The sequence below is a fragment of the Juglans microcarpa x Juglans regia genome, chromosome 5S (genome assembly GCF_004785595.1).
Source record: "Juglans microcarpa x Juglans regia isolate MS1-56 chromosome 5S, Jm3101_v1.0, whole genome shotgun sequence".
Lineage (NCBI taxonomy): Eukaryota > Viridiplantae > Streptophyta > Magnoliopsida > Fagales > Juglandaceae > Juglans > Juglans microcarpa x Juglans regia.
Genome location: NC_054603.1, coordinates 13,479,628 through 13,490,183, shown reverse-complemented (window position 1 = coordinate 13,490,183; position 10,556 = coordinate 13,479,628). Strand labels below are relative to the sequence as shown.

The following is a 10,556-nucleotide window of genomic DNA, read 5'->3' as shown; positions in this document are numbered from 1 at the left end:
AGATAGCTGGGTGTGGTATGGACAATTGATTGAAGATTTGAGGGAAGTGTTTGCTAGCAGAACAAGTTAGAAGTTACAGCATACATACAGAGAGGGTAATAAGGTGGCACACGAATTGGCTAAAATATCTATAGTACATAACAAGGATATTGTTTGGATAGAGGATAGTACATTAGATGTGTTTACATTTGTATTACAAGATAAACTCTGCAATGATTGATTAGAGTTGAAATGAAAGCATACATGTTACTTCATCAAAACAAAAAAAAAGGTAAAAATACTAGGGCGACTTATTAACTGCATCGGACTATAAACATACAATTACATGGGGTAAATTGGTCAAAACACATGTGCAATAAACATCCATGTACAGCATATCAGCCAGTTCTGCGATTGTGTCATTCCAATAAATCTTTTCAAGTCAAAAGCAGTGGCAGGAAAAACATTTCAAAACTATATCACCAGACTAGAACATGGAGCGCTCAATCCAATCTAAAATTGCCAATTGCAGGGGTATTCAACCTAAAACCAGATAAATTTTCACCCGTCGGCACGGGTTTGTCATCTTAATTATAACAAGAAGCCTCTATCCCTCCTTCCAGCCCAAGTATCATACTATGGCTCATTTTTTACCAACAGTGCTGATTGCTGAGTGAAAACTAAGAATGATTTGGTAAAACAAGCTTCAAGATTTCAAAAAATACATTCTTGGCTCAAGCTGGCAACTTAAGTTTTGTATTGTTTTTCCAGCTGCAAAACAAACAATTCTAATCGTTATCCATCAAATAAGAAAGTGTTGGAATGGATCCTCATCAAGAATGTGTCATAGTTCATTACCTAATATAGTAATAGTAAAAGAAGTCTGCATACAAAGCTGTCTGAACAAGACCAGAGATGCAAGCTGCAAAATTTAGAAAGAATCTTTTAAGTATAGTCACAGGCAGCAGAACACAAGACAAACTCTTACCTATCCATTGCTTACCTATCCATCGACTGAAGTGTGTCTCTGTGAAGTAGCGATATATCCAGTTAAGGATGTAAAATGCACGATATGCCCTGCAAAATGAAGATATGGACCTTCAGTACTCCTGCCATGAATTGAATTAACATGCACGCAACCAATATCTTTACTTGCTTATATGAACCACCATGATGCAGACACAAATGCTGTTAATTGCAATAGAAAACAAGGAAAAGAAAACAGGCAGGCACTGTTAATTGCTTCAAGGGGAAGCAAATACAGTAATAACAAGTCATACTCTTGCACAAAGCTGCATGCTATTCTGATCTAAGTTTTACAAACTAGGGTATGTATCTAAGTTTCAAGAGTTCCGCTCCAAAGGTTTTCCACAGGATTGGAGTATCCAAAAGACGCTTACCCTTGTCACACCGTGTAGAAATGGGTTGGGAGAGTGAAGGGTATCGGTGACACCAAATCATACAGATTAAATTTATCATTCATGAGTACACAAAGCTATCTATGGCACCCAATTCATGGAGGAAAATCAAAAAGTTTAAAAGAAAGGTAAGGACCAAAAACAAATTAAGGTTATGTATTTATTATGTGTGCGTTTGTGTATAGTGTATTACACAACCGCGTGCTTGCGCACACAGAGAGATGTGTCTCTCTGAAGGGGTTCAGAATTCGTATCAACCAAAATAACTATATATTATGCATTATACCGTTTTACATGGGGGCACAAAACGCCCACATATAATTTCAATATTTACAGAATTGCTATGATGGATGTGCGAGGTGTATCCTTTTCATGAATAACTTGTTTACCAATATAACGCCCATGAAAACACAAACAAGCACACAAAAACAAAAAAGAAAGGAAACACAGACATTTACTCCTTTCAGTAAAGAAGGATGTTAACAGAAAACTATAGAATAACATAAAAGTATTTATACAATACAAACCAGACACATCATGTTGCATTTAAGTTGCAAATCCATAAGGCCAATACATACAACCAAAAATACCATATAAAATGAAACTTTAAAAGTGCAATTCTATATCTTATCCCACGACCGTTACATCCAAAGATTTTCATTTACACACATCTCTACACCCTCACAATGCTCAATTAGAGTAAGTTTACAAACAATATAACTATTACATGACAACACAAGTAGGAAGCAAAATCTTAAATGAGAAATGAATTCAATAACACAAAATGATAGGCAGACAAATGAAAGAAAAACTTTATAAACATACAATATGGATAATTCCTGAGAGGGCAGTAGTAAAGAAATACACATACCCAAGAAAGAAAACATATTGCCCAGTTAAATTGTCTACATTTCCACTTCGCTGTAGTAAAACTAACTGGGGAAGAATTGCAACTGCCTCCAAGTATATTGAAAATGCCCAGAAGATCTATAAAAAGGTACAACAATGTTAGTAACAGATCATGTTACTTTTTCCATTTTTTGCAATTGGTGCTCTTCCATAATATTTTTTATTACTTATAAGAAAAAGGAAAAAGTGCAACTATACATGGTTTTCGGTCACATTGAGTAAATGTTTGGCAATTATAGACTGCATTCCATACATCACTGATTTTTGTACGAGTTTTTAATTATTTGTACAAGGTTTTTCCACAAGATTTTTTTACAAGTTAATATTTCAACATATTAACTAATACAACTGGCAAAACTGCAACTGACGCCAGTTTCATCATATTATGGAATTGCAACTAGCGCTCTTCCAAAATATTTTTTATTACTTACAATAAAATGGCAAAGTGCAACTATTGAGTAAATGAATGGCATATTTATAGACTGCATTCCATACATCATTGATTTTTGTACAAGTTAATAGTTCAACATATTTTGTGATATGAAATATCAGAAGCACAATCAAGCAAACTTACAGTCTCAAAAAGTATATTAAGGACAAAGCTGAATATTAGGTATGAATCTATAGAAAACCCTATAGACAAAAGCATCAAAATGACACAGGACAGATTATGGCCCTTAACCACCACCTTGGATGCGGTCTTAAAGATAAAACTAAAAATAGGATTCGCTATGAAATGGCCAATGAACCCAGACCTGTTCGTACAGTAGCAAAACAATGAATTGGTAACAACTCCCAAGGCTCAATTTGCAAAGTCTAGTTATTTAACTAAACACAAGGAAACAGGTCAGGTGAAAAGTAGTAGTAAACACATTTAAAAAAACTCCTAAATCCAGAAGTTAGAGCTTTATGCTAAGAAAATAAAAGGAAAAGAACTCTCTCATATAATGAAATTTCTCCATCTCCATGTAATAGAGTTCTCATAGCAAAGGCCACTCCAAAGCCAAAAGCGAGATCCACTGTACTTGAACGCAAAGAAAAACTTTCATAAATTACCTCCACGCCATATACCACTCATTTATTGAGGAAAATTGTAATGAACATGATACTTCCAAACTCTCATCTGCAAAATTCTTTCAACAGTTAACCTAATATTAATATCCTTCCTACTCTCTACTGCCTGCAGAACATCGAAAGGCTTGTGAAACTAATAGAAAGTAAATATTAACAAAAATTGGATGGGTACTATCCATTCTATTTTCTTACAAGTACTTGTTAAAAGCACAAAAGCTCACTACTCATTGACAAGGGAAGTAATACAAGAGAAAGCCTAGAAGAGAACAGGTCCAAATAGCCATCATTATAATCAGACCATTCTGTGTAAAAGTAAAATATTCATTAAGCTAGAAGAAAATTATTCCAGGAATTTGGAATGGGCATTATCCTATCTCTTCAAAAACCACAGACATTATCCACCAAGTATAAAATATCTCAGGATGACTAATTAAAGTTGACAATGAACCACCTCTTGAAACGTAAACTTCTCATTCACAAGAAGCGCCAAAGCAAAGCTTGCAGCAAGGAGAAAGTAATGGCGAAATGTGTCAAGCTGTTTATCATATGAACGCCTCACCACCCGGTTCCTCTTCATGCACCACACAATGGCCGTAGAGCTCACTATAAACACGAGCTTCATAATGGTGTTATAGACAGAGATAAAGTCCGTGAACAGGTCCAAGTACCGTGCCAGAAACACCATCGCATAAAGTTCCTGAGTCTTAAGCGAAATCCCTGATATGATATACCAAATTATCAACTAATACCAGCGTAACCAAGTTACTTTAATCAATCATAACCGTGATCACACTTAGACTATTTCTTCGTTCTTTTCCAGACAAAACAAAAGGTGCAATAACAAATAGAAATCTTCGATTCTTAAAAGTTTTCCCTAAGTCAACCGTATGAAATATCACTTCACTGAAACTCATCAACTAGCTATCGGAAGAAGTCTCACTACTTCTTTAGAGGAAACAATTAAATTACAAAAATGTAGTACTTCAATTTTCATTTTCTTTCCTTTTATGCTAATTATTAGCAACAAAACGGGGGGAGGGGAGGGAACTAATGCTCCCTTCGTTCACTGAAAAGGTGAATAGATTAAGATAAATAGTTCAATAAGATGCCCAATCACAGAATATATCAACCTACGGGACTGAGAAAATTTAAGGGTCGCTTAATGAAGATGGATTCAGTACTCGAAATCAAAAATAAGTTAATTATCAAATAAAAGAAAAACAATTAAATTGTGTCCATTTAGTTTATTTAACATCCTGGTGTTTTCTCGGGAACTAAATGGGGAAGAGAGAAATGAATACAAGTAAGAGGTAAGGGGGAGATTTAACTTACCTGAGCAAGATTTGGTTGCGTAGATTTTGAGAAGCAGGACCAGGATGCTGGTCAAGTGCATCATATCGCCGGCGAACCTAAAAATGTTCATGGTTTCAGAGGCCAAGCGACGAAGATTCGTGCCCTAGATTTCTGGCGAGCGACAAGAAGCGAAGGTGTTGAAGAAGGAATCCGAGGAATTGAATGCGGGGGTTTTGGTTTTCGTAAAAGAGGTGCGAGCGAGGGGAGGAGATGACGTGGTAAGCGGAAACGCGACGGAGGAATGTTACACATCGCGGTTATTTTACGAGAACAGACATAAAGCTTTTATTACACAAAATAAATTCAAGACTTTTTTTTTTTTTTTTTTTTTGAACTCAACATTCGAATTCCATTTCATCATTTGTTGGCCATCAGCCATTACAAGAGACAAAATGTTTGGAATTACATAATCAATATCAAGCATTTCCCAATCCAATGAGACTGCTTCTTGAGCCAAGTAATGTGCCACCTGATTTGCTTCTCTTTTGACATGTTGAATTTTCCAATTTGTTTTCATCAAGACAGCCTTAGCATCCTCCACCAAGCAACTCAGCATCTCATTGTGATCCTTACTTGTCTCATAGCATTAACAACCTAACTTGAGTCCCCCTCTAAGATGACTTGTTTCAGTTCCAACTCCATACACAACAATGCAGTAGTTACTAAGCCCCTTGCTTCTGCAATAGATGGTTGAGAACAAAAATAAAGCGGTTGCCTTAGAGTGAATAGAACATCCCTTCATTGTCTCGGATCACCACTCCAATACCAATTCTATGATCAACTTCTCTGACTGCTACATCCCAGTTTATTTTTAACCAATCTGAAGGAGGAGCTTTCCATGATGTGCTAACCTGTTGTTGTTGTGGTCTTTGTGGGGCTCGATTCAACAGTTGTCCTTGAATGAATTCTTGTTGTGACTGTTGGGATCTAGTGAATACACTTGCTGGTGATAAAAGATCTCCTTCAAAAACCAAATGGTTTCTTCTAAGCCACAATGCCCTTGTTGTTTCTGCAAAAAAACTTATTTCCTCCTTGCCAATTTTGTTATACATAGAGAGAAATATAGAGCCAAAATCATCCTCTGTTCTTACTGCTTTCTAAATTTTTATATTTTCATAATTCCATACATCCTGTGCAGATAGACAAGACCAAAAAATATGAGTTGGGATTTCACACGATCTTTGACAAATGGGACAAAGTGAATCTGCAGTGACCCTCCTCTTGAACAGATTATGTTTTGTAGGTAATGCATCATTACAAGCTCTCCAAATAAACACTTTAACAGAATTCTTTGTTTGCAAATTCCATACCACTTTCCACAGTTTGCTTTGATCCTCTATTGATGAGCACTCCCCCATACTACTTCTTTGTTATTGATTATGCAGATGGTATGCACTTCTGACTGAAAAGTCTCCATTTGATGTGCCTTTCCACACTATCTTATCCTCAGTAGAACACTGTAAAACAGGAATATTCAAAATTTGTTTAACATCTTCCTGAAAAAAGGTATTTTTGAGCAATTGTGCATTCAACCATCCACTGGACTGATCTATCAAATCTGCCACCTTTGCATTTTCTGGTAAAACTTGTATTGGTGATTGAATATTACTCAGTCCAAATCTTGGGATCCACTTATCTTTCCACACATTAATATGTTCCCCATTTCCCACTCTCCACATACTACCTTCCTTTACTAGATCAATAGCTGAATGTATGCTCCTCCAAGCAAAAGAGGGTCTTGAACCTTTCTTGGCCTGTAAAATTGAAGAATTGAGGAAATAAATGGCTTTCAAAATCGTAGCTGCCAGAGATGATGGAGACTTAAGAATTCTCCAAACTTGTTTTGCTAGAAGAGCTAAGTTGAAACTAACCAAATTTCTGAAACCCATTCCCCCATCTATTTTGCTCAGACTCAAACTACTCCAATTTTTCCAATGAATCTTCAACTGGTTCTCTTGAGCTCCCTACCAGAAATTTGCCATTAAAGCATTGAGCTTGTTGCACTAAGTTTTTGGTAAAGAGAACACACTCATACTATAAGTTGGGATAGCTTGAACAACTGCCTTGATCAAAATCTCTTTGCCAGCTTATGAAAGAAACTTATTTTTCCAGTTTTCTAATCTTCTGCTGACCCTTTCCACTATACCATGAAATTCCCTTACTTTTGATCTTCCAATTAGGGATGGAAAACCCAAGTATTTTTCCAGGTTAGAAGAAGCTCTTAAACCTGCTATTGTCATGATATAGTCTCTAGTAATTTGCTTGGTGTTTTTGCTGAAGAACAGTGAGGTTTTCTCTCTACTTAATAGTTGTCTAGATGCTTGCCCAAAACCATGGAGGATTTGATTTATTATAGTCCATTCTTGCATAGAAGCCTTGCAAAACAGTAGACTATCATCAGCAAAGAAAACATGGTTCATTTTAATTTTTCCTCTAGCTATTGGAACTCCTGAATAAGTCTCATCTGTTCTGCTTGGTATAACTTAGCTGTCAAAGCCTCAGGACAAATAATAAAAAGAAAAGGGGATAAAGGGCAACCTTGTCTTAACACTCTAGAGGGTTTAAACACTTCTTGAGCTACTCCATTGATTAGAACTGAGAAAGTAGAAGAAGAAATACATCTTTGAATCAAATCAGTCCATTTTGTATTAAACCCCATCTTGAGCATTTCCTCCTTAAGAAAGCACCTCTCAACTCTATCATAAGCCTTGCTCATATCTAGTTTCAATGCCATATAACCAATTTGTCTATGCAATTTTGTTTTCATTGTGTGAAGAGTCTCATAAGCTGCCAATATGTTATCTATAATTAATCTCCCAGTGACAAAAGCACAGTGATTTTGATAAATAATAGCAGGCAAAATATCCTTCATACGATTGGCCAACATCTTTGTAATCATCTTGTAAATCACATTACAAAGGCTTATGAGTCTGTATTCTGTGATACTTTTTGGACTGTTATGCTTAGGAATCATCACTAAGTAAGTATGGTTTATGCTAGACATATCTTGCTCAGAATTCAAACAAGCTAAGATTGCCTCACATACCTCATCCCCCACCACTGGCCAAAACTTTTGATAAAAACAAGCACAATAGCCATCTAGACTAGGAGCCTTATAGGGACCCATTTGAAAAACAGCCTCTTGTATTTCCTCTTTGTTGAAAGGTAATAGCAACCTATCATTCATTTGTTGAGTGACTCTATTTTCTGTTGCACTAAGAAAGTTGTCAATGTTGGTAGGCATTGAGGATGAGAACAATTCTTTATAAAACTGAGTAAATGCCTTCCCAATTTGGTCAGATTCTGTTATACAAACACCATTGCCATTCATAACTTGCTCAATTGTATTTCTCTTCTTCTTTTGACTTGCACACAGATGGTAATATCTTGTATTTCGATCCCCATGTTGAAGCCATGTCACCTTAGCTCTTTGTTTTCATTTCAGGTGGTCTCTCTCCAGCATCTCATTTCTTTCTTGTTGAAGTTGTTTAGTCTGTTGAATTGTATCTGCAGTAAGAAATTGTTGCAGTTGTTGCAGCCTATGGGTCTTCTGCACTAAGCATTCATTTGCTTCATAGTCTTTTCTACAGCTCCACCACCTTAACTCTCTCATACACCTTTCTAATTTATCTTTGATTTTCTGCAGGTCACAAGAATTGCCTCTTCCATTCTGCCTTGCCCTTTTAATCACATGTTCACAATTTGGAAAGGTGGACCAACTATCTTCATATCTTCGCACTTGTGAGATTTTGTTGATCTTATTATTTTTCTGACCAATTGTCATAATGATAGGACTATGGTCTGAGGTGGAATTAGCTAACACTTGCACCTCTCCACCCCCAAATGTTGCACACCATCCAGCAGTTGCAGTTGCTCTATCCAGCCTTTCTTTAGTAAAGGTATGATCTGATCTATTATTATTCCATGTATACTTACCTTTTGTCGAGCCTAGATCAGTAAGCATACAATCTTGCAGCACTGTTCGAAAAGCCTCCATCTGTTTTTCATCTCTTCTTGCCCCTCCAAATTTTTCACCTTGAAAGAGGATTTCATTAAAATCTCCTATGCAAAGCCATCTTCTGGGATGCTACCTTTTAAGATGTCTCAAATACTCTATCCTATTTGCATGTTTTCTGTTTTAGGATGGCCATAGAAGTATGTTAGCATCCAAGAGAATTCCTTTTCATCAACCCAGGAATTGATATGTCTTTGGGTGTAATTTTGAATCCTGAGTTTTATATCCTCCTCCCAAAACAAAGCCAAACCACTTTTGCCTATCCTCTCAACAAAGAAAACATTCTTAAAACCCAACTTGATTCTGACAGCCTCTAACTTATTTTTATGAGAAACAAGATGCTAGGCTTATGAGCCTTAACCATAAGGCTAAGGTCCCAAACTATCCGAGGGTTGCCAAGCCCTTGGCAATTCCAACTAAGAAGCCTCATTGCTCCTGGCGGGGCTGATTAACAGCCTCTGCCAATTCATTAACAATAGCTGTCAAAGCTGATTTTTTGCCCCTAGCCTCTTGATTAGAATCCAAGGCAAAAAGAGTGTTCTCACTGTCTGTTTTTCTTTTCCGTGTAGCATAAGGAGTCATAGTCCCCATTTCACTGTTAATCTGTCCCCTAGCCCTCCTTTTCCACTTATTAACAATCACCTCAGCCAACTGACATGAATTACTAGGATTACTAAAAATCATTTCTGAAACAGACGTGGTCTCCAACTGGCTAGATGTCAAGTTTGGTGTGAATTCCATAACAGATTTGTTCATCAGATTATTATCCATCTCCAAAGCCAGCTTAGATGTACCATGTTGTGGTTGAGATTCTGTTCTGCTTTCTTGATTATCTTCATTTGCTATTATTTGCATCTCAAACTTCTCACCATCCTTGTCAATATTGGCCTTAGACAGAGTCAACATCTGTTCCCCTTTATCCTGCTCTTCAGACCTGGATTGATTAACACTAATAAGTTGTCTGCCTAAGCTACTACCATAACTTGAACTGGTTCCAGAATTAGTAGGGCTTGTTTCAGAATTAGTAGCTCTGAGCCAAACTCCATATTGATTAGTACCAGACATCTTAGAAGTATCTCTTTGAATATTCTGACCTACACAACCACTCGAGTCATGCTTAATAACACCACAAATGAAACAGAACTTAGGAAGTATTTCATATTTAAACTGCACATAACCCTTGTGACCTAGCAAGTCCATCATTTTCCCTCTTTCCAAAGGCCTCATTAAGGCTCCGTTTAGTTACTCAACTCACTTCAATTCATCTCAACTCATTATTATAAATTTTTTAAATTTCAATACAAAATATAATAAACAATTCAACTTTTTCAAATCCTAAAATAATAATAATATTAAAAAATAATATTCTAATAATATTTTATTATCTCAACTCAACTCAATTCAACATCTAAACGCAACCTAAGTCCACTTCAACTAAAACCCTTAATCATCTTCCCCAACAATTCTCATTTAAATCAAAATCCAACTTTAAAACAGTACCAATCGAAGATCCAATTCTACTTCCAACTTCTTTGTTCATGCATCTCAAAGGTAAATTGTGTAATTGGACCCATAGATTAGTATGAGTGAAGGATAGTTCAATAGGTGGTGTGTAGCCATCAAATTTTCTCAAGCAGAGTAGGTTCAAATCAAACATCCATGGCTGACCATCCCATATTCTGTTTAAGTCAGTTTCATATTGGAATTCAAAAATATATACAAATTCTCGCCCACTTCTATGATCTTAATATCAATACAGAATTTCCATATCTTACTCATAGTATTCTTGAAGGCCTCTCGATTAATTT

At 36.3% G+C, this 10,556-nt stretch overlaps 1 protein-coding gene across 1 annotated transcript; it reads right to left on the bottom strand.

Moving 5' to 3' along the window:
• Positions 1-305: 305 nt before the first annotated feature.
• On the bottom strand, positions 306-5,020 carry LOC121267514 (ER lumen protein-retaining receptor A-like). The gene is made up of 6 exons (XM_041171401.1): positions 4,713-5,020; positions 3,832-4,097; positions 2,269-2,384; positions 983-1,056; positions 838-901; positions 306-750 (listed from the first exon to the last, which is right to left on the bottom strand). Exons 1-6 carry the CDS (start codon positions 4,801-4,803, stop codon positions 714-716), a joined length of 648 nt encoding a protein of 215 aa, XP_041027335.1. The 5' UTR covers positions 4,804-5,020; the 3' UTR covers positions 306-713.
• Between the last annotated feature and the right edge of the window lie 5,536 nt (positions 5,021-10,556).